This window comes from Callospermophilus lateralis, chromosome 1, assembly GCF_048772815.1.
Source record: "Callospermophilus lateralis isolate mCalLat2 chromosome 1, mCalLat2.hap1, whole genome shotgun sequence".
In the NCBI taxonomy this organism is placed as follows: Eukaryota; Metazoa; Chordata; class Mammalia; order Rodentia; family Sciuridae; genus Callospermophilus; species Callospermophilus lateralis.
Genome location: NC_135305.1, coordinates 208,243,565 through 208,268,007, shown reverse-complemented (window position 1 = coordinate 208,268,007; position 24,443 = coordinate 208,243,565). Strand labels below are relative to the sequence as shown.

Sequence of the window (24,443 nt, the reverse complement as noted above, 5' to 3'; positions counted from 1 at the left end):
GGCTGACCTGAAATTAGCTCTCTTGAGTCACTGGAATTATAGGAATATGCCACTGTGCCCTGTAAGGATATATTTTGATATATGGAAACAATAAATGGCATTGTTTCCATATATTCTACACTCAGTTTCTCCTATCGTTAACATTCTTTGGAAGTGCAGGGTAGGGGGTATCACTGGGTATTGAATCCAGGGTGCTTAACCACTGAGTCACATCCCCAGCTTTTTAAAATTTTTTATTTTGAGACAGAGTCTTGCTAAGATGCTCAGGGCCTTGCTGATTTGCTGAGGCTGGACTTAGAACTCTCGATCCTCCTGTCTCAGCCTTCTGAGCTTCTGGGATTTACAGGTGTGTGCCGCTGCACCCAGTCTCATTAGCTTCTAATATTTGGATGGTACATTATTATTAACTAATATTCATAGTTTACTCAGATTTAAAAAATGTTTTTCATGTTACTGGGATCGAACCCAGGGGTGGTCTACCAGTGAACTACACCCTTAACCCTTTTTATTTATTTATTTATTTTTTATTAAGACAGTCTTAATTGCTGAGGCTGGCCTGGAATTTGGAATTCTCCTGCTTCAGCCTCCTGAGTTGCTGGGATCATAGACATGTACCTGGCATGTTTCTTCAGTTTTTATTAAACAACCTTTTTCTGTTCTAGAATCTTATCTAGGATACCAAATTACATTTAGTTGTCATGTTTAGGTTTTTCTTGGCTATGACCATTTTTCAGACTTTCCTCAGTTTTGAGGAGTTCTGGTCTGATATTTTATAGAATAAAGTTCAATTGGGATTTGTCTGATCTTTTTCCATGATTGGACTGGGGATATGGTTTTCAGGAAGAGGATCACAGAGGTAAAGTGGCACTCTTCATTCCTTTATATCAAGGTGTATACTATCAACATGACATCACTTTTGATACTAATCTTGATCTGATCTCTTGGCTTAGTCAGTATTAGGTTTCTATTTCTCTTCTTTCCATAATGTACTCTTCAGAAGGAGGTCACACTGCTATCACACTTTCACACAAGAATGAGGGGTTATGTTCTACTTCCTAGAAGGTGGAGCAAGTACATTATTTGAAATTCTTCTTAGGAGATTTACGTCTTCTCTCACCTCTCACTATTTATTCACTCATTTATTTATACCAGTATGGTATAAATCTTTTTTTTTTTCCCCCCTTTTTGTGATGCTAGGTATAGAAGTCATGGCCTCTCACTGGTCAAGCACTGAACTATATCCCCAGCCCATGCATATTTATTTTATTCTTTGTGCAATGTATTTGTCCAATAAGACCTTATTTTATTCAGAGCATTCTAGCTTTGGCCATTGGAAACTCTTTCAGTTGACTCATGTTCCTTTGAATTAAAATTCATTTTTAGAACTTTTTAATTTTCTGGCATTACAGGATGCTTCAGGTTCATCTTGAATATTTCTTGTCTTAGTCTTTAGAATTAATCATTTCTCCAAACTATACCTGTTCCTTTTTATCAGAGAATGGTATTTGAACCCAAGATCTGGTGCTAGGTATGTTCAGTGCATAGCAGGGTATTCCCCCAAATTTTAATTAAACCTGTGTTCCAAGGTTTAATTAAAATTCAATTTTGAAGGAAAAAAAATGTTTCATCTTATTTCTAATTGAGCCTCCTTTTTTTAAATGGGTTTTAAAAAATATTTATTTACTTAATTAATAAATTAACCCAGTATTGAACCCAGTGCTTCACGCATGCAAGGCAAGAGCTCAACCACTGAGCTATAACCCCAGCCCCTAATTGAGCCTTCTTTATTTTTATTTTTTTAGCTATTTTAGGAATAAGTATGTATGTATTCTTATCTTTCCATTAAGCAGATGTGTCAGGACTAGAATTCTGACTAGAACCTTGAAAGGAGAATTAGTGATTATTGCTTCCTGGGGAAGTAAGACTTTTTGGATGTGTGGATCAAGTTCTGTTTATACTCTACAGGAATTAGCACTGGTTTCTTAGTTTATTCCATGTCCCCACCCCCATCTTTCCTGTCTACTGACTTTGTGATTTAGTTAAACCAAGGCAATAAAACACAGCCAAGATTATATTACCATTAGGAAATGTTTAAATTTGGTAGTGTAGAGGTTTTAATTTTTTGGAATTGAACCCAGGGGAACTTTATCACTAAGCTACATCCCCAGCTCCTAAATTGCTTAGGGCCTCACTTAGTTGCTGAGGCTGGCTTTGAACTCAAGATCCTTCTGCCTCAGCCTCCTGAATCTCTGGGATTACAGGTATGTGTCATTGTGCCCTGCCTGAATACACAGCATTCTTTTTTTTTTTTTTCAACCCGGGATTGAACTCAGGGGCATTCAACCACTGAGTCACATCCCCAGCCCTATTTTGTATTTTGTATAGAGACAGGGTCTCACTGAGTTGCTTATTAGCACCTTGCTTTTGCTGAGGCTGGCTTTGAACTCAGTGGTCCTCCTGCCTCAGCCTCCAGAGCTGCTGGGATTATGTGCTCATGTCACCACGCCTGGCTTACACAGCATTCTTATTGCTCCTGTCATTTTTTTGGCAAATGCTCACATACTGATGGGTGATAAATTATATTTGTTTTTTCGAGTAAAACTGATTCTGATGGGATGAGAGCTGTATTGATAGGTGGAGTTTTGAGGGAGCAGTCATGTTGGTGGGTGAAAATAATAAAGCTGACAGTAAGCAGTATTTTCTTAGTTATGGAGAACTTTTATTTTGGTACAGAGGCTTTTTTTTTTTTTTTCCTCTTAACTACTGAGGTACATCCCCAGCCCTTTTTATATTTTATTTTGAGATAGTCTTGCAAAGTTGCTCAGGGCCTAGCTAAATTGCTGAGGCTAACTTTGAGCTTGCCATCCTTCTGTCTCAGCCTCCCAGGCTGTTGAGATTACAGGCATGCAACACTGTGTCTGGTGAGAACATTTTTTTAATAGTTTGATTTATTTCATCGTGTTTAGTTTTAACTGGTTAGTTTCTGGCAGATATATTTGGAGTAATTATATATTTGGTGTTCACTGCTTACAATTAATTGCATAATATTGTAGGATGACTTAAGGCTAATTAACAGCAAAATTGAAATCTGAAAAGCAGTGTTCTACAGAGATAAGAAAAGACTGTTACTTCCTCCTTTGGCTTCACTTTTTATCAAGCTGGTGGTTTATAGAGAGTCTAAGATTCTTCTAGAAAAATCTTAAAAGACAAATTCTTCCATGTACTCTAAGAATATAAGTTAATCATCCCTTGACTTATATAGTTTGGGTATAAAGTTTTTTGGAAAAATATGTTATTTGGTCTTGGTGTGTGTTATCTTTGGAATAAAGTATCTTGATGTAACATGATTTGGTAAGAAACAAACCTCTGTCTGGAAGGCCAATCTAAATTCCTGTTTTGTATAGCTTGCCAATTTTTTTTTTTTTTTTTTAGAGAAACCTTTGTATTTGAGAGGAATGTAAAGTGAGTATTCATGATATAGACTCTTGTAGGAATGTCAAAGTATTTACTAGTATTTTCAGCTTCTGAGAACCTGACAAGGCAAACAATTTAAAATCTTAATTAAATCTAAACTGTGCATGGTGGTACATGTCTGTAATTCTAGTGACTAAGGAGTATAACACAGGAGGATTGCAAGTTTGAGGTCAGTCCTGGGATTTTGAAAGACCCTGTCTCAAAATATAAAATTAAAAGGGCTGGGATGTGTGTAGCTCATTGATAGAGCACCCCTGGTTCAATTTCTAATACTAAAAGAAGACAAAACAAAAACAGGTAAATCTAAATGGATGGAATAAATAAAATTTTTTACAGTAATTTTTTACAGTAGTTACAATTTTTTTTACAGTAATTACAATGATTTTTAGATAATGCTTATTTGGCCAAATGTTTTAATTCTGATCTTTTTATTCATTAAAACGATTCATTATTCATGAAATTGTGTAGTTTCTTTGTAAACAGCAATACCTATAAGTATTCAGAAGTGTATTCAGAAGTGTATATATAAAAGGTTTTCCTCTTCAAAGTTATAGCCTTTGCTTTTTTGCTCTAGTGGCAAGTTTAGGAACCTCTTAAGTCAGCATACTATTTTCTCTTTTAAAAGGGTTTGTGTGTGTGTGTGTGTGTATGTGTGTGTGTAATATATATATATGCATATTTCGTAAAAATTAGTACTTTAAAAAAAAAACATGGTGCTTGGCACTTAGTATTAGGCCAAGCCATTTGAAATTGATGTTCATGTAAATAGAAAATGATCAAATGTCAACAATTTTTTAAAATTTTTTTGTTGTTGTTATAGGTGGACACAATGTCTTTATTTTACTTTATGTGGTGCTGAAGATCAAACGCAGTGCCTTGTGCATGCTAGGCAAGCACCCTACCTCTGAGCCGCAACCCCAGCTCAAATGTCAACAATTTTTTATGGTTGTACCTAATAGATGCAGAAATCCTGTTGACCTAAACAGTCAGATCATAAAATGATAGATTGAAAAAGAACTTTGTTTAATTCTTCTCTTTTGCAAAGTGAAGTGTCTTGGCCCAAGATATTATAAATATTTCAGCTATCGCAGAGGTTATGAAAAGAGCAGATGATCTGTCAGTGGTTATTATTTTATTTATTTATTTTTTGGTACTTGAGGGTTGAATCCAAGTTCACCTTACCACTGAGCTACATCCCTAGTCCTTTTCATTTTTTTATTTTGAGATAAGGTTTTGCTAAGTTGCTGAAGCCAACCTTGAATGATCCTCCTGCCTCAGCTTACTGACTTGCTGGTGTTACTGGCATGTGTCAGTAGCTTTTACTTCTGAATGTAATGGAAATCTATTCTGTAAAGTTTCTTTCTTTTTTTTTTTTTAAAGAGAGAGTGAGAGAGGAGAGAGAGAGAGAGAGAGAATTTTAATATTTATTTTTTAGTTATCGGCGGACACAACATCTCTGTTTGTACGTGGTGCTGAGAATCGAACCCGGGCCGCACGCATGCCAGGCGAGCGCGCTACCACTTGAGCCACATCCCCTCTGTAAAGTTTCTGAATAGGAAGGTCAGGAGATCTGGTTTCCTCCCAAGTAATGCAATTTTTGGAATGCTCTTTATCAGTTTCCTTATTTGTAAAATGAGGATGTTAGATATGTAAGATGTTTGCTTAGTTAGGATAATTAATGTTATCTTTTAAAAATACATATGTACCATTTTGGTGCTTAACCCAATTAAAGGTTTATTTCTTGCCCACATCATAGTCTGAGTGTTTGACTTGTTATTTTTTTTTAATAACTTTATTTTATGTATTCATTTTATTTGGTGTGAGGATCGAACCCAGGGCCTTGCATGTTTGAGGCGAGCACTCTGCTGCTGAGCCATTACCCCAGCCCCTGACTTGTTATTGAGGACTTTCACTCTTTCTATGGGTTGTTTTGGAGTCTTCCACTGGATCCTTTGTATTTAGTTTGTGACAGCAAAGAGCACTATAGTGTTGTCCAAAGCTTGGTCCTTGTCCCTGATGCCAGTCCGGTAACGAGGACAACGCTTTTGATAAAAAGAAGATTTATTGCTTTGCTAGCAAAGGTAAAACACAGGGGACTCCTGTCCCAAAGGCTGTGATTCTGCCCATCCATAGGAACAAGGTTTTTAAAGAGATGATTCAAAGAAAATGAGATTAAGGCCTTTATTTATTAGTTTATATATGGTGCTGAGAATTGAACCCAGTGTCTCACACATGCCAGGCAAGTACTGCCATTGAGCCACAATCCCAGCCCAGAAAATGAGATTAAGGAGGAGAAATCAGGAAGGAGAAGATCAGGGAAAAGAAGATCAGAAAGGAGAAGGTCAGGTAGAAGTTTGGAAAAAGGAAAAAAATATGTAAGTTTCGGATTCACAAGAGATATAGTCAAAGCATCAAGTGAACCCCTGTTAAACTAGGAAGGAGACTCTGATAAAATGTTTTATGTGAGGCCTATTAGTTCAGCTCACATTGCATTGATTGAAACCCAGTCACATGTCTCAACTTCTTTGGAGATGAGGAAATGCTATCTTTTGAGTACTAGAAAGAAGAAACAGGATTGCTCATGTCTGCTACTGTCCTTTTAGTTTGTACTTAAAAAAAATTCTTTTGTATTGGAAATTTAACCCAGGGATGCTTTACCACTGAGGTATATCCCCAACCCTTTTTATTTTGTATTTTGAGAATAGGTCTTGCTAAATTGCTGAGGCTGGACTTGAACTTGCCATCCTCTGCCTTAGCTTCCTGAGTTGCTGGAATTAGAGGTGTGTACCACTCACTGCATCTGGCTAAATATAATGTAAAGCACATGCATATATATATATATATATTTTTTTTTTTTTTTTTTTGCAGTGCTGGGGATCAAACTCAGGGCCTTGGGCATGCTAAGCAAGTGCTTAACTGCTGAGCTACATCCTCAGCTCTTTTTTTTTTTTTAACTTTTAAATTTTTTTTTTAGTTTAGGTTGACACAATACCTTTGTTTTTTTAATGTGGTGCTGAGGATCGAACCTGGGTCCCGCCTGTGCTAGTGCGCTCTACCACTGAGCCCAATCGCAGCCCCAACATTCTTTGATTTTTATATTCAGCACCAAAATCTTTCTCCTATTGCATGTTGCTTTTTTGCTCTTGATTGCTCAGAATTTACTTCCAAATTTCTTGGCAGCAATTAGTTTGTAAGTCAAAACTCTGGTGCTTATTATATTTAGGAGAATTTTCTTTCCCAGGTGATTGTTAGTTTTTTTTTTTTTTAAATATTTATTTTTTAGTTGTATACAATATCATCTTTATTTTTTATTTATTTTTATGTGGTGCTGAGGATCGAACCCAGGCATTGCACATGCTCGGCGAGTGCTCCACCACTGAGCCACAACCCCAGCCTGATTGTTAGTTTTATTTGTGATTTCATTTAAGGTTTAAAATTTTATTTTATCTCAGTAGTCTTACTTTTTTTTTTGAATGATTAAAAATGCTTATATTGCAAAAGTCTCCCAGTGCTTGTATAAGAAATACAATAGAATACTAAAAACAGCCAACATCAGAGCCATAAAGTTATTGTCCACCCATGTTCAGTCTATCAGCCCACTAGCAGAAGGGAGAACAGACAGACCTTATACTGTCTTTTAAAGGTCAGCACATGTAGACTTTCAAACCAAAAGAGAAGCACATTCCAGTGATGTGGCAAAGTTCTCTGCCTCTGCCTACTTAAGATTAAACATGGAGAGTCAGCAAAACTCTTTCACTTATTTAAGCTGCTGTTTTAGAATCATTACCATCCTTCCTCTTCATTCCCTCTTCTCTTTTTCTCCCCCTGTGATGTGTTATACATACATACATACATACATACACACACACACACACACAGTATAAATATTAAATGCATTCTTTTAAAAAAATATTTTTTAGTTGTAGATGGACACACTAACTTTATGTTTATTTGGTGTTGAGGCTTAAACCCAGTGCCTCACACATGCTAGGCAAGCACTTTACCACTGAGCTACAATCCCCACCCCTTAAATGCACTTTTAAAATATGTAATTAGTGCAAAATAATGGCGCAATCTAGTTTGTATTATATTTGTAATAGTACTTTCTTGTGTAGGTCCCCTTTCAATAAATTGTGCCTCCCCCATTTTTAATTTGTTTTTTTAAATGTGCCATTGCCCTTCATGTCTAGAATCATTCACTTACACTGTTTGTTGAAAGACTAATTTTGGATAAATTGTTTCTAGATCTAGAACATTATCATTCTGGGATTTCATTTCGATTTTCTTTCTTGTATATTAAGACTTTCCCATGACATTTTTCATTTTCTTAATTCTTTTTCATAAATAGTGCATGGAAGGCTGGGGATGTGGCTCAAGCAGTAGCGTGCTCGCCTGGCATGGGTGCGGCCCGGGTTCGATCCTCAGCACCACATACAAAACAAAGATGTTGTGACCGCCGAAAACTAATAAATAAATGTTAAAAAAATTCTCTCTCTCTCTCTCTCTCTCTCTCTCTCTCTAAAAAAAAATAGTGCATGGATTTACAGTGTGTCATTTAGTAGATGGATAAAGTATGAAAAGCTAGCTTCAAATTAATCTGAGTTTCTTTGTTTTGTTTTTGGTGCTGTGAACTGAACCTAGAGCCTACTGTGGGTTAAACAAACACATGCTCTACCAATGAGTTATACCTTCAAGGTGCTCTTTTTTAAAAAAAAATTTTTTATAAGTTGTACATGGACACAATACCTTTATTTTGTTTATTTATTTATTTATTTTTTATGTGGTGCTGAGGATTGAACCCAGTGCCTGACACATGTTAGGCGAGCACTCTACCACTGAGCCACAGCCACAGCCCCTCAAGGTGCTCTTTTCAGTTTGAAAGCCATCACTATTTTTTTTCCCCTAATATCTGAGTGTTGCTACTAGAAAAAAAAAAGACAATCTTACAGCTTAGGGGTATTTTTATTTTCTAATGTCTCCATCTTGACTGTCTCTTCTGTACCTCTCATGATGATGAAGATATTCATATTTTCCATATTATCTTGTAGAAGCTTTATCATTTTACTTTCCAAATTTAGGCCTGCCATTTATCTGGAATTTATTATTAATATTATTATTAATAATATGCTCAATGCCCATTGAACCCAGCACCATTTATTGGAAAGGCAATTCTTTCCCCCACTGCTCTGCATTGTCCTATTTGTTGAGTATCTTCTATGATTTGGATCTGGTCTGTACCTCCAAAAGGCACATGTGTTGGAAGCTTGGTTCTCAGTATGGTGATGTTCAGAGGTGGTGCAACCTTTAAGAGTTGGGGCTTAGTAGGTGGTCATTACTGATCCTTCTTCATTCTGGCTCTGGCTTTCTTTTGCACCACATGATCTCTTTCTTGCTCACACATTCTCCCACCATGATGCCACCTGTTTTGAGGTGACCCAGCTAAGGAAGGGACCCTTACCAGAGGCTGAATTGATGGAGCTTCCTGATTTTGTACTTTTAGCTTCCCAAACTATGAACTAAATTTGTTTTCTTTATGAAATTTTCAACCTGTATTATTTTTTACAGTATTGGAAAACTTACTAATACAACAGTACTTACGTACATATGGTTCTGTCTTGAAACTATTCTCTTGCATTGTCCATTTTCTGATGATTATGCTGGGCACTACAATGTCTTTGTTATTTTATTTAAAGTTTAAACATAGGAAATTGCTAAATTACTAGGTGAGAAACTGTCATCAGTTTTCAGTGTTTTGATATAGTTTCATCCATTAATGAGTTAATTTAAATTTGTTCCCCAAGATTGTCTTGGCTATTCATGGTTCCTTTTATTTCCACTTAAAATTGAGAATTAAAAAAATTTTTTAAATATTTTTTTAAGTTGTTGATAGACCTTTATTTATATGTGGTGCTGAGAATCCAACTCAGTGCCTTACACATGCCAGGAAGGTGCACTATTGCTCAGCCCCAGCCCCAGTCCAAGAGAATCAACTTTTTAATTTGACTTAAATAGAATAAAACCCATTGAGCTGTGTGCTATGGCAGTCACCTGTAATTCTAGTGGCTCAGGAGGCTGAGGTAGGAGGATTTCAAGTTCAAAGCTAGCCTCAGCAACTTCTCGAGATCCAAAGCAACTCAGTGAGATTCTGTTTCTAAATAAAATACAAAAACAGAGCTGGGGATTTATGTGGCTCAGTGGTTAATCAGCCCTGGGTTCAATCCCCAGGACCAAAAATAAAATAAAACAAAACAAAATGCTATTGGGTTTTACTTAGGATTATGTTAAATCTGTAGATCAATTTGGGGATAATTAACATCTTTAAATATCGAGACTTCTAGTACATACTACATACACCTTAGATCAAGGGACTGGGGTTGTGGTTTATTTTATTTTATTTTTTTAATTTGAAATGATATCATTTATTGAACATTTTTTAAAAATTTGAAATTAAATTTGTCATTTATTTAAAGTTTTTTTTTTTTTGTTTTCTGTGTGACCGTCATTGATATTGCTCATTAAAGTTATTTCTAAGGTTTTTTTTTTTTTTTTTGGATGGTTCGGGGAATTGAATCTGGGGCACTTTACCACTGAGCTTCATCTCCAGCCCCCCGCATTTAAACATTTATTTTTTAGTTTTAGGTGGACACAGTATCTTTATTTTATATTTATATGATGCTGAGGGTTGAACCCAGTGCCTCACGCATGCCAGGCAAGAGCTGTACCACTGAGCACCAGTTACCCATTTTTGAAAATTGTCACATGGGTTGATAACTTGAAGATGAGGAAATGACATTGTCTATACTTTGCTGCCTGTGCATAAACTGAATAACAGGCACAGTAACCAATCACAGGCATACTTTAAGACAAGTAAAGATTGATCCACATGTGTTACTTATATAGTGTACTTATGTAGACCAAGTACTGGCAGCAAATTTAGTACTTTGTCAATTACAGTTAATATACTGTGGTAACTAAAATTCAAATTGTGCTGTTGGGGACTGATATTATTTAATTGAACCATGGTAACTGAAATACATACATATTAGAACCTTGCAAAACAAAGACTACCGGTAGTTGTGATAAATAAATATCATATGTACCACAAAGTTTAAACTCTTTGCTATCTGTCTTCAGAAAGTGTCCGCTGATCCTTGATCTAAGCTATTTTCTTTTTTTGCAATTCTTCTTTTAGTTGTTGATGACTTTTATTTTATTCATTTATTTATATGCAGTGCTCAGAATCACACCCAGTGCCTCACACATGCTATTCAAGTGCTCTACCACCAAGCCACAACCCCAGCCCCTTGATCTAAGGTGTTTTTTTTTTTTTTAAACCAAGAGAATTGAACTCAGGGGCACTCAACCACTGAGCCACATTCCCAGCCCAATTTTGTATTTTATTAGAGACAGGATCTCACTGAGTTGCTTAGCACCTCGCTGTTGCTAAGGCTGGCTTTGAACTCAGGATCATTCTGTCTCAGCCTCCCGAGCTGCTGGGATTACAGTCGTGCACCACTGTGCTCAGCTGATCTAAGTTTTTTAGTTCAGTTTAGCTTATAATTTTTGCCATTCTTTTTGTTTGCTTTTGTTATCAAGGGTATATTATCAACAATTTATAATCAATAATAAAAATAATAGCTTTGCTGTGAAGCATTATGGTTGTTCACTTCTAAATATTTTAAAATTTCTCTTGTGGTTTAGCTCATGGGGTATTGGTAGTGTGTTAGAATTTTCTATAAAATATTTAAAAAGTTCTTTCAGGTTTTTCCAGCTGCCTTATGATAGGCTTCATGAACATGGGTTATACAATAATGATTTTTAAAATCAAGACTTGCTCTAAGACCTATACATTTATTTTATTTGAAAGGAAATAATTTATTGAACATTTTTTAAAAATTTGATATTAATGTACATTTGATTTTAAAAATTTTGCATTAGGTTACCACAGATTTACATACAACCATAAACTGAAAAAAATACAAGAAAGTTTCCATGTGATACTAAAAAAGAAACTCTTTCATTTATTGTAAAAAAAAAAATAAACTTTTAGAAGCTAAAGCTAGCTTTACAGTCGTGCAAAATACTAAATAGAAAGTTTTTATTTTTAAGAGAAAGTAACATTTTTCTATACTTGTCCTATATTTTAATTCTGTCCAGTAGAACCCAAACCTCCTGAACCCCTTTCAGTGTCATTCAACACTTGATCTTCTTCTATATCTGGATAAAAAATCCGTTCACAAATGAGCTCTGCTATTTGATTACCTTTTTTTTTTTTACTTCAAACTTCTCTTTGCCAAAATTAAATAACATAATACCAACATTATGACACCACTCCTACATGTATGGAATATTTTGCAGCCAAGCCAGAACGTGGAGCTGTTCTTCCATAGCACCCAGAAGGAAGAGCTATCTGAATGTCTGTTTTCACAAAGGCTTTCTCCATAGGTGGTACTGTATAATCATAGCCCACGGCCAGTGTGGACCCCCAGGTAGGGACCATGGCATGCTCCAATAGTCATACACAGCAGAGCCGCAAGCCTCCTTTGTCCTCAGGCGGGCCACTTGCTGGGGGAGATGGCGGTTACTTTTTCAGAACAGGGCATGGCAGCACTGGAGGGCAAGAGAAGATGAAGAAGAGACCAGAGACCGGAGAAGAGAGCACATATACATTGATTTTTAAAATAAGTGGAGGCCAGGAATATATACATGGCATGTGTGAGGGAGGCCCTGGATTCAGTCCCTAACATCATAAACCAAAATGAATAAATAAACATTTAAAAAAGTTCCACAATATGGTAGAAGATAAAATGTCCTCTCTCTAGTATATCATATAGTTCATTAGTTGAGACTTTTTCTTTATATTATTCAAACCTTAAGGTTTATACTTAAGGTGTATACTTAACCGATTTTTATCTGTATGCTATATTGGTTTCTGAGCAATATATATATTATGGTATTCCTTTATTGGGTGTGTCTTAAAATATTCCTCACCTGTTTATCCTCATATTTCTGTAAGTTTTATATAAGTATAATATTCAGTATTGCTAAATCTTGTTTAATTTTTGTCATTTTGTGTTTATCTTTTTATTTTTTTAGAGTCTATTTTGCTTGAAATTTATATACCTCAGCCAATTTGATATGCCTTTTTGTTATATGGTTGAACTTTTTTAGTAGTGCTGGTAATATTCAGAACCTCTTAACCAGCCAGTTGCTCCCCCATCCCCAGCTGACGTGTTAATTGTCAGGTCCACAGTAGTTAGGTGTCACCTTCTTCAGAGATGTCTGGGAGGTTCTAACCCAGATTTCACACAGCCCTCAGCCAATGACTGTCTGATAAGAGATATGAAACTGTGTCCCCTGGTCATGTGGTATTGACTTCATGTGTAGTTGTTTCTCAGAGCTTCTCATGGAACAAGTAGAGGCTAGACTTCAGCTAAAACCATAGTTTTTCTTGCTTTACATAGGTTTCTCCTGAGAATATTCCCTCAAAAGGTCACTTTTACAGAAATCCCTCTCAGGCTCTACTTCTAACAAAGTGAGTCTAAAGTGTCTAATGTTAAGTTATAGAAGAACTGTTATATTTAATTTCAGTGAATATTTTATGTTGAATGGATTATGCAGATTGTTGATTAATTTAGTGACTCTCAATTGTAGGTCCCCTTCAAAATCAACTTTTCTGTGATTTCTGGGGCTGGGGTTGTGGTTCAGTGGTAGAGCACTTGCCTCGAATGTGTGAGGCACTGGGTTCGATTCTCAGCACCATATATAAATAATAAAAAATAAAAGATCCATCAACAACTAAAGTGAATAAATAAGTAAAATTAAAAAAAATATGTAATTGCTCTGTCCTGTCCTTAACAGTTAATGATTCTGTGGTAATTCTTCTGGAATATAAAATATTATATAATTTTAGCATGTATACACATATGTGTGTATGTAAAATAAGAATCCATTTAATGATTTTTGCTTTTAACTGTTTTCTATCTTCATTTAAGATAAAATGTTCAAAATTGTGTTAACAAAAACACTTGCTTAGCAAAATGTCACCAGCACCATTTTAAAAAAAAATTGGGAGTGGTGGTGCACCCCTGTAATCCCTGTGACATGGGAAGCTAAGAAGGCAGGAGGATCATAAGTTTTAGGCTAGCCTCAGCAACTTGGTGAGACCCTGCCTCAATAAGAAATAAAATGGACATGGGGTATATTTCATTGGTAAATTGCCCCTGGGTTAAATTCTTAGAACCGCGCACCCCCACCCCCCAAAACAACAACAACAAAAACTTAAAAGCTTATTTGATTTTTCTCTTTAATTTTTACCCAATGTTATTTTTACTTCTAAGCATCTGTAAGGTATTTATACATTAAAGTAAAATATTTACCATTACTACAAAATGCCTTCTAAGTAGTCCTGTAAAATTTATATCTTCTCTTTCTTGTTCAAAAGGGACAAACTACTCTTATCTCAGTGCTGATTCTGTGCTTAGGACCAATAGTGGAAGAGGCATGAGGGTACTTTCAGCTGGCCATACATCACTCCCAGCAAGAGAAGGCTTGTGTCATGATACAGAACAGAGCACACCTAGCAGGATGAAGGTGTATTTACTGCATGTTTATTATATTAGATCTTCCGGGAGGAACACATATTGTAAATACGTAATTACAGAATTGTTAGCACAAATTCCTACCCTTTCCTGATTTTACACGCCACTTTATTTCATTTTTTACCAACATCTTATATGATAATATAGAGTGAAACCAAACTTTGCTTGATGGAGAGGTTTTTCTTAAATAAAATAGTTCTTAAAAATTACGAGCTGATACGAATTGAGTGTGAATACTCAATCTTAAAATGACATTATATCTTATAACTCCCTGAGAGATGAGTTGATACCATAGAAAGTTAGCAGATTAATAATATGTTTTAATATGTATGATATTAACTTGGTGATGGTAGCTGATTTCTTGACTAAATATTTGTTTTTGCTACATTGCATCATGTTTTGCTTTTCTAAAAACAGAGAGCTATTTTTATTACTCTGCCTAATAAACGATAAGATGGCCTAGCATGGAGAGCTGGTTTATTTGGATATTCCCTGTTAGTTTTCTTTCCATAATTGCAAACATGATTGCTTTGGCACAAACTATGTTTAAGAAATGGAAGGAATGAAGTGAATATTCTTTATTAGTGGTGATGCTTTGTTTATTTTTTGAGTTCTGAAGAGTTTTTACAGTTTCAGAACCTCTGATTAATTTTAAATTAGATTCAGTTTATATTATTGTAGAACTATTTATTTAGCTAGACCCTTGTGTTGTTGATTTTTATTGTTTGGCCATCTCCTGTATAAAATAATCTAAGGGCAGGGAGGGTGTACACAGCATTTAGGCATGGTCCTTCCCCTTTGGGACCTAGCATTTTACAGAAACTATTATATACAACTAACAGGTACAGATCAGACTGTACTTTCACAATGCAAGTACAGATGATAACACTAGTTCTGAATAGCACTAGGAGATTCTAAAACGGAATCACATACGGTGATAGTCCATTTGAACCTTGAGTTTGAGACTTTGACCAATGGAGAGAGAGAAAAGAGAGATGCAGGTGTGGAGAGCAATATGAGCAAGGTGTACAGTGATCATGTGAATGACATGCTTGCAAAATGACAGATGGTCCCATGTGACTAAAATATAGGGAGACCCTCCCTGCTTGGACAGCTATTGAATACGGTAGGTGATATGACTGGGTTTTCAGTTACCTGTGGCCTTGATAGCACCTACCGAGTTTGAATTTTTTTTCCTTTCCACATTATTTTATTGGCATATTATAGTTGTGCATAATGGTGGAATTTGTTGTTATGTATTTGTGCATGCACACAATATAATAATTTTGGCCAATATCAATCCTCAGCATCCCCCACGAACCCCCCTTTACCACCTGGTCCCCTCATTCTTACTAAGCTCCTTTTGATTTTCATGAGATCCCTGCCTCCCTGAATTTTTTTTTTTTTTGTACCAGAGATTGAACCCAGCCAGGGGCACTTAACCACTGAGCCACATCCTCAGCCCTTTTTATATTTTTTCTTTAGAGACAAGTTTTCACTGAGTTGCTTAGGGCCTCACTAAGTTGAAGAGGTTGGCTTTGAACTCAAGATCCTCTTGCCTCAGCTTCAGGAGCTGCTAGAATTAAAACGAAAGAAAAAAAAAAAAAGAAAAAAGAATTCATTAATAGGAATTGGGACTTTTAAATTAACTGGAGTTTTTTTTTTTTTTTTTTCTCTCACGTTAACAGGAATTGAACTCAGGGGCTTAACCACCGAGCCATATCCCCAGCCCTTTATTTATTTATTTATTTATTTTTTTGAGACAGGATCTTGCTAAGTTGCTTAGGGCCTCATTAATTGCTGAGGCTGGCCTTGAACTTGGGATCCTTTGCCTCAGCCTCCCAAGATGTTGGGATTGCAGGTGTGTGGCACCATACTAGGCAACTTGGGTGTTTTCTCAATGTTCAGTATTCTTCTTAACTGCCTCCATACCTTTAAGTAGGTATAATGATAGGTATGTAGCTAAGGTTGATATACTTAAAACGTATTTAGAGTATGGTGATGTTATTGTGTCATATAAAAGCAGAAACTTCAAAACTGCAAGGTTTTCTTTATTTTTTTCATTTCACTTCTGTTTCTATATTCTCTGGTTTCTCTAAGCCTGATCCGTAGTCCTAGCATCATTTATAAATGACTTGTTTTCTCATTTTTTTTTTTTTTACCTGTTAAAGTTAGGGTAATAAGTCATAGGTCATTTGAACTGGTGTTTTTAAAAGTCTTTGGATATCTTAAATGGTGAGAAATAATTTTGGGTAGATATAGACCAACTCAGTGCTTTACTGTGTTAACTAAGGGGAGGAAAAATAAATGGAATAAATAGGAAAGTTAAAAAAAATGCCTTCTCTTTTTCAAAACTTTGAGGTGTTAGATATTGAGAATCTTCTTAAGATTCACTTATTTCTTAATGTAACATAGTATTATTTATTTATTTATGGTGCTGTGGATTGAACCCAGGGCCTTGTGCATGTGAGGCAAGCACTCTTCCAACTGTGCTATATTACCCAGCCCTCACATTATTTTTATTGAAATAAAATTGAAGATTCACTCTTAAGGATAGTTATAACAGAAATGTAAGTGCTGTGTCATTGTCATCTCTTGTTTTGGCTCATATAACCAGACTTCAGCAAGACATGCTATCTGTATCACATGGCTAACAGTGGGAGGTATCTGGTGTAGATTATTCTTCTTGGAGGAATAGATTTAAATTTACTTGGTCAGAAATGTCACAGACTGGTGCCTGTTTATAGATCCAAAAATGTATTCAGTCAAGACCAAACACAAGCTGCCTGGATAGTTAATGTAAGTAAGAGAGCTTGGCTTTGAGCTTTGTCATACAGGTTTTCTGTATGTGCATGTGTCTGCAGTGTTTTTCTATTTAGAGGGCAGAGCTCTATAAGGCAGCTGTGGGAAAAGGGACTCTTTGTTATGGGAACTACTTGGGAGTGAAATGTAACTTTTTTAAACCTGCATCAGTGTGTTCTTTCATGTAGGAATTTATCTGGATGATGGCCTCAGCTCTTCTAGTAATCAAGGGTCCTTTCCTGTTGCTAATCCTGTAATGAACAGAACCTTGTCAAGTCTGGAAATTTCATCAGTTCTTACTAGTACTGCTATTATCTTTGCAACTATAGGGAGGCACCTGGGGGTAGAAAGGTAATACATTCTTCTGGGGTTTGGAGTTTATTGCTTAGGGATGTGAGATCCTGCTGAGTGTCTGTTCTGTTTGCAGGTCTCCTTCTGAGAAGTAGGAGTAATTCAGATTTGCCTCAAAGATAATATGAGCCTGTGAACTGTGTAAATTGGTAACTGATTCCTCAAGAGATCCTTGCTGAAGATTTAGTTTTACTTCTAATGAAATACCATGTTGATTGAAAGAGACAAATAAGGTTTAGATTGATATGTAATAGATCTCTGAAAGAAATTCATTAAAGATCAATCTGAGGACAGCAGTGCAGCTGAGACAGGAGAATTACAAATTCAGTAACTTAGTGAGACCCTCAGCAACTTAGCAAGACCCTGTCTCAAAGTAAAAAATAAAAAGGACTGGGGATATATAGCTCAGTGGTAAAGCACCCCTGGATTCAACCCCCAGTAACCCTGCCCCCCAAATTTGGGTAAATAAAGTTATCATTTAGTAGATTAAAGCTTGCTAATAAGCAAACTACAAAAAGAAATCTAATGTTGAATATGAAAATATTATGATGTAGGCTATAACTTTAAACATGTTAGATTTTAAGTGGTCTCTAGGTCTGACTGGGATGTTGGATTCCTTCCAAGCCTAAGGCATAAACACTGCATTTTAAGCATAGCATACTTACTAGTCAGTTTTTTTTTTGGGGTGGACGGGTGGCAGGGGAAGGGGAATACTGGGGATTGGACCCAAGGGTGCTCTACCCACTGAGCTATGTCCCCAGTTCTTTTTTGGAGAAAAAAAAGAGTCTTGTTAAGTTGCTTAGGCTGGCCTAAAACTTGTGATTTTCCTGCTTCAGCCTCCAGAGTAGCTGGGATTACAGGTGTGCATCACCACATCTGGCAACTACTTTGTTTAAATTAGACATGAACACTAATCTGTAAAGATCTTAAAAATACATTTAGTTTAGTAATTAATTCTAAAGTAAACTACTTACCACTGAAGGTGCTTATAACTTCATCATATATACTTATTTACTATTTATGAGCACATGGCTGTTAATAGTGAGACAGTAGTCAAGACACCATGATTCTATTCTTTGCTTTATCATCATGTCATGTAGTTTCCTCCTACCTTTAGTTTACCTATTTCAAAACATTTCTCACCAGATAATTTCACTTCAGGCATGTGGTTAGAATGAAAGATCAAATGTCAAAAGTGCTATGCTTACAAACCATGTGTTCTCTTGGTGTCTGGTTAGATAATATGGGGCTTATTTTCTGGCAGAGCAGTGTCAGGCTCTTTTGATGTTAGCCAGGACTGGGTGGAGTTTCTTACGCTCCAGTCACTTTGGCTCAAGCAGGGCACTGTGCACGGGTGAATTTGTTTTCAGTCCTTTACTGCCATTTTTTTTTTTTTTTTTGCCTTTTAATAAAGTTGAGCACAGTTATAATTAAGAGAACTTGATTTATGGAATAAGAGTCATACCTACTCACATTGAGGGTCTATATGAGTTTTGTTTATTAATAGCTAACTGAATCAATGAAACTGAATTGTAAGTAGCTCAAAGAATAAACAACCTGAGGAATCATTTAACATAGCACTCTCATTTTACAATTAGGGAACTTGCCCCAGAAGGTGACTCACTCAAGGCTACAATGTCAGATTCAACCAGTACTTCAGTGAAACATAGCATTTTCTGTATTCAGCTTTCAAATTCTCTTGTACTTTACCCATACATCCATTTAGTGTTACCTTTTTATTTATACAGATAGAAGAATGATCAAGGAGAGATAATTTTTTTTTTGAAAGTAGGTACTTCTTATTTACAAGGGTATGTTTTTTGGTCTTCCCGAATATCCAGATTTGAAAGCAATTCTGTGTTGTGTCTTTTTGTCTATAAAATATGTAACTGAACATTTAAGGCATAACTGAATATTAAATAACATCAAATAATTCTTTGTTAGGTGAGATTCATACATGAATTTATTATAGGATGGAACACAGAATTATTTAAACAAATCTATAGAGCACTTAAAAAGCATATTAGACTTGTATGTCTTTTAAGATTCAATAGATAGTTGGGCGTGGTAGTGCATGCCAAGCCTAGCAACTTGGGAGGCTGAGACAGGAGGGTTGTAAGTTTGAGGGCAGCCTCAGAAACTCAAGTGAGGCCCTTAGCATCTTAGCAAGAACCTGTCTCAAAAAGAAAAAGGTCTGGGTATGTGCTTCACTGGTAAAGAATCTTTGGCTTCAATCCCCAGTGCCAAAACAAACAGAAAATCACATAAACACAATAACTAGAAAATTAAGTAATCTTGTTAATTTATTGAAAACTGAGGTTTTCTGACTAAAATCTTATACTTTCACTTCCAACATTACTAGCCCTGCTTATTCTATAAGTAGAGTTTGTGTGCATGTTTTTTTAAGTCATACTTCTAATTATGTGTGGGACAAATAAAAATAGCTAAACCATTGAGATGCAGATGCTGGGTGGTTGGCTTGATGCTTTCAGTCAAGTGACCTTCTCACTTTCCAATTTTGTTATATTCTATCAGTTTTGCCTTCTGGCAAATTTAAACAGCCAAACCACAGTTAGTCAGGAGCTTGTGTGGGAATATGTGCAGGTAGGGATCTAGGGGGAGAAGGTTTACGGTGGATTAAGAAGCTGCTATTTGAGAATCTACAATCTGTTAAATAATATTTAAAATGTATTGGTGTTTTCATTCATGTATGCTAGCCAAGTGTTCTTCCATTGAGCGACATCCCCAGACCTTTTTAAAAATTTAATTTCCAGACAGAGTTCCTCTAAGTTGCTGAGCCTCAAACTTGTCCTCAAACTTGCAGTCCTTAGGGGAAGTGTTGAGTAATATGGACCAAATTATATTGTTATATTGTGCACATATATGAATATGTAACAAAAAAGTCCCATCATTATGTACAACTAAAATGCACCAGTAAAAAAATGTGAAGAGAAAAAAAATAGATGATATAAAAAGTACAAAACAAACAAACTTGCAGTTCACCTGCCTCAGTCTGGCTACCTGTGTTCTAAATCAGGAAAAATATGAGTAGATTGCACTGTGAGACTTCTATAATATTTCTAGAGGGAAATTTTATCTATTGGGCCTTTATTGAATGTTATTAAGGATATTCCTTCATATTTCTTTGACCATGAAACAGTTTAATTATAGACATCCTTTATTGTTTTTAGTACGGAAAGCTCTCAAAGGCTAATCTGGTAACAGTTGTTCTCATAGAAAAGGGAAAAGCAATGATTTTTTGTGGAATCCTTCGACATTAGAATTTGTCAGGTTTTTATCAAACTCTTTTTTTTTTAACATTTTTTTTAGTTGTAGATGGACACAATATCTTTATTTATTTTTATGTGGTGCTGAGGATCTAATCCAGGGCCTCACACGTTCATGGCAGGCGCCCTACCACTGAGCCCCAGCTCCAGCCCCTATCAAACTCTTTAATGATCAGTTTTTGTCATTTTCCTTGGCAGGATCTGGAGCTATAATAATATTTCAGATATAAAGTAGTATGGGCAAAGGACGGGACTTCCTACCCACATTCATGTGTTGTGAATGGGTTCTGGGTGTGCCGCTACTACTGTCTTAAGTTGAAATTATATTTGAATTCTTGTTTATGATTCTCTCTGAAAGGCTGCTGAAGCCTAAATTTAATAATCATTATTCACTAGTGGAATTCATAATTTTAGTAGTGAAATTCAGTTTGATATTGCATTTGCAGCAGACTCTTGTCATGCCACAGGATTTCTAATTCCCACTCCAAATAGAGTTTACCTCTTTGGCAGCAAAACTACCTTTTTTTTTTTTTAAAAAACTGCCAGTTTTTGTCACCAGTTCCACACTGGTAAAAGTATAATTATTGCTGGTCATGTTGAGTGTGGACTGAGATTGAATGGGAGCAGCTCTAGAGAAGAATGCCATGGAGTCTTGCTGAGTTTACCCAGAGCTGGAACAGATTTCAAGAATGAAAAGCTGCTCAGGGCTGGGGATGTGGCTCAGTGATAGGACACTTTCTTAGCATGTATGAGGCCCTGGGTTCAATCCTCTGTTCCAAGAGAAAAAAAAGATACTTAATAGGAGAAAAAAGTTGGTATGGGAATAATTCTCTTTATATGTTTTTGGAAAGACCAAAAACAATGGTTTTATTTAGTTGACATTTAAAAAATTATGTAGGGCTGGGGATGTGGCTCAAGCGGTAGCGCGCTGGCCTGGTATGCGTGCGGCCCAGGTTCGATCCTCAGCACCACATACAAACAAAAATGTTGTGTTTGCCGAAAACTAAAAAATAAATATTAAAATTCATTCTCTCTCTCTCTTTCTCTCCTCTCTCTTTAAAAAAATAATAAAAAGTTATGTATACTTAAGGTTACAATGTGATGTTTTTGTATACTAGTGAAATGATTACTTCAGTTGAGCAAATTAGCATATCCATCTCAAATAATTACCTGTCTGTGTGTATGTATAGTTAGAGTACCTGGAAACTATATACTAGATTCCACATATAAATGAGATTATGAAGTATTTTTGTTTCTGTCTGGCTTTTTTCACTTGGTATAATGTCTTCAAATTTCATCCATGTTGTTGCAAATGAAAAGTTCTTTTTAATGGATGCATGATATTCCATATCTCTCTCTCTCTCTCTCTCTCTCTCTCTCTCTCTCTCTCTCTCTCTCTCTCACACACACACACACACACACACACACACACACACACATATGATTTCTTTACCCATTCATCCATTGTGTTAGTCATCTTTCCATTACTGTAACAAATTCTTGAGATGATTAACTTACAAAAAAAGTTATTTTGGCTCACAGTTTAAAAAGTTTCAGTCCTTGATTGGTTTGCTCTATTCCATTAGACCTGTGACGGTACATCATGGTGGGAGTCTTTGGCCAAGTAAAACTGCTTACCTCTTAGCCAGGAAGTGGGAGAAGAAGAGAGAAGGCCTGGGGTTCCATTATCCCTTTCAAAGCCAGATCCCCAGTGATCTGAAGGTTTCCCACTAGGCCCTACCTAAGGCTTTATAACCTCCTGTAATGCCTATTTGAGGACCAATGCTTTAACACATGGGCCTTCCAAGGACATTTAAGGCCCAAACTATAGCTTCCATCAACATATGCTTAGGTTGTTTCCTTATCTTGGCTAATCTGGATAATGCTGCAGTGATAATTTGAGCACAAGTATCTCTTAATTTACATTTTTAAGACCTGAATGAGTATAGTACTATTATGCCAGAGTTTATGGCTTCAAAATAAACCTCAGGTTTGAAACGCAAATTTATAAATAATTTAATTCATAATTACTTTACAAAAGCGAAGAGTGATGTTTACCACTATTCTTTAGGAGTTGAATTGAAGTTGGTGTAACATTTCTGTATGCATGAAGCAAGTTTTTATTGATTTGAAATACTAGATTTGAAAAAAAGATGTGATTAAGGAATTTAAGCCTCAGGAAATTTACTTTTACTTTTTATTTTTTATTTTTGTAGCTGTAGATGGACATCATTCCTTTATTTTAATGTGGTGCCTTACATGTGCTAGGCAAGTGCTCTGTCACTGAGCTACTCCCCCAAGCCACAGGAAATTTAAATATCACATTTGTTTTAAGAAAAGGATTTAAAAAAAAAATCTACCATTTTAAAAAATGATGAGATGAGCATATAAAACACTAATTTTCCAGACAGTGGGAACTTGAGCCTCTCTCTTGCTCAGCTCACTCCACTCTATCTTAAGTAGTGCTACCTTTGCTTTCAATAAATCTAGACTTTACCTGTTTAAAAAAAAGGGGGATGGGTCGCTCATGGTGGCGCATACCTGAAATCCCAGCAACTCTGGAGGATGAGTCAGGAGGATCAGGAGTTCAAAGCCAGCCTTAGCAGCGGTGAGATACTTGGCAACTAAATAAAATATAAGCAAATAAAATACAAAATAGGGCTGGGGGTGTGACTGAGCGGTCAAGTGCCCCTGAGTTCAATCCTGCTACCTGCTCAGTACCTGAGGATTGAACCAGGACCTCATAATACTGAGGAAGTACTCTTACACTGAGCAACAACCCCATCCCAGTCATTTATAATTCTTTTTCTTTTTTGGTACCAGGATTGAACCCAGGGGTGCTTAATGACTGAACCACATCCCCAACCCTTTTTTATATTTATTTAGAGACAGGGTCTCACTAAGTTGCTGAGGCTGGCTTTGAACTCACAATCTTAGCCTCCAAAGTCAATGGGATTACAGGTGAGTGTCACTGTGCCTGGCGTTATTGAAACTCTTGATCAGGAATTAAAGTAACTACTCCAAGTAGGAAGCCTAATATTAAAAAGTCACATGGAAGAAGGCTCAAATTTATTAATTTTGAAAAGGTTTTATTTGGAAGTCTATGTAAATTCAGTATTTAATATTTTTCTAAATCTTGGTATTTTATTTTTTCTTATTTGGTATAAGGAATATATAATGACTATTTTCACCAAGCCCCATATACATCTGGACAAATTTCCTCCAGCATTCTCTGTGCTGGAAAAATATCTTATTTACTAGCACCTGCTTAGAAGAAACAGATCTTGTTCCCAGGCTTCATTATCCCATCTGTACTTTGTTTTGTATAGTAGAATTCAGTAGTTGATGCTATTCAGTATTTAAACACCTATGCCTTCAACCTTATACTTTGACCATTGAAACATACATCAAAGCCTTTAGGTGTTGGATTTGGGTTTTGGGGATAGAATGACCCCTGATTTTTTAGGGTTCTGGAAAATATTTGCTTTGTACATGTTTTATAATTGTGGTGGCCACACATCTTGGTGGAAACAGACAAACAAAAAACAAAACAAAAAAAAGAATTAATGAGTGAAAAGTTCTGTGACTTTTATATTTCTAGCAAAGAAAGGATAGTATAAGTGGGAGGACAGGATATATGAGAACAAGACTGAAGAGAATGACTACATTCCTCACTGTGTCCCTCATTTGTTGTGGAGAGGTAGATGGTTGAGAAGAGCTTGAAAGGAAACCCTGACCATTTGGTGGCTTGAATCATAATACATTTTGACTTTTTAAAAATTTGGGTTAGCAGTCGAGTGTGGGTGCACACCTGTAATCCCAGAGACTCAGGTTGCTGAGGCAGGAGGATCACAAGTTCAAGGCCAGCCTTGGCAACTCAGTGAGACTTTCAAGTAAACTAGCAAGTCTGTATCTCAAATAAAAGGAC

At 36.1% G+C, this 24,443-nt stretch overlaps 1 protein-coding gene and 1 pseudogene across 15 annotated transcripts in view; one reads left to right on the top strand and one right to left on the bottom strand.

Annotated features, from left to right (window-relative positions):
* The window catches only part of Map4 (microtubule associated protein 4), a 168,275-nt gene that overhangs the window by 37,304 nt on the left and 106,528 nt on the right, over nucleotides 1-24,443 (top strand). For 7 of the 15 annotated variants that reach the window (XM_076844938.2, XM_076844957.2, XM_076844947.2 and 4 more), the window contains exon 1: nucleotides 16,750-16,874. The exons of 1 other annotated variant lie outside the window; for it this stretch is intronic. In XM_076844938.2, the coding sequence (XP_076701053.2) occupies nucleotides 16,873-16,874 (2 nt within the window). In that variant the 5' untranslated portion in view covers nucleotides 16,750-16,872. Of the gene's footprint in view, nucleotides 1-16,749; nucleotides 16,875-24,443 lie in introns of those variants that run through there. 7 more of the 15 variants (XM_076845044.2, XM_076845035.2, XM_076845027.2 and 4 more) reach the window with 1 other exon arrangement.
* Nucleotides 11,618-12,077, bottom strand: LOC143409609 (deoxyuridine 5'-triphosphate nucleotidohydrolase pseudogene; annotated as a pseudogene).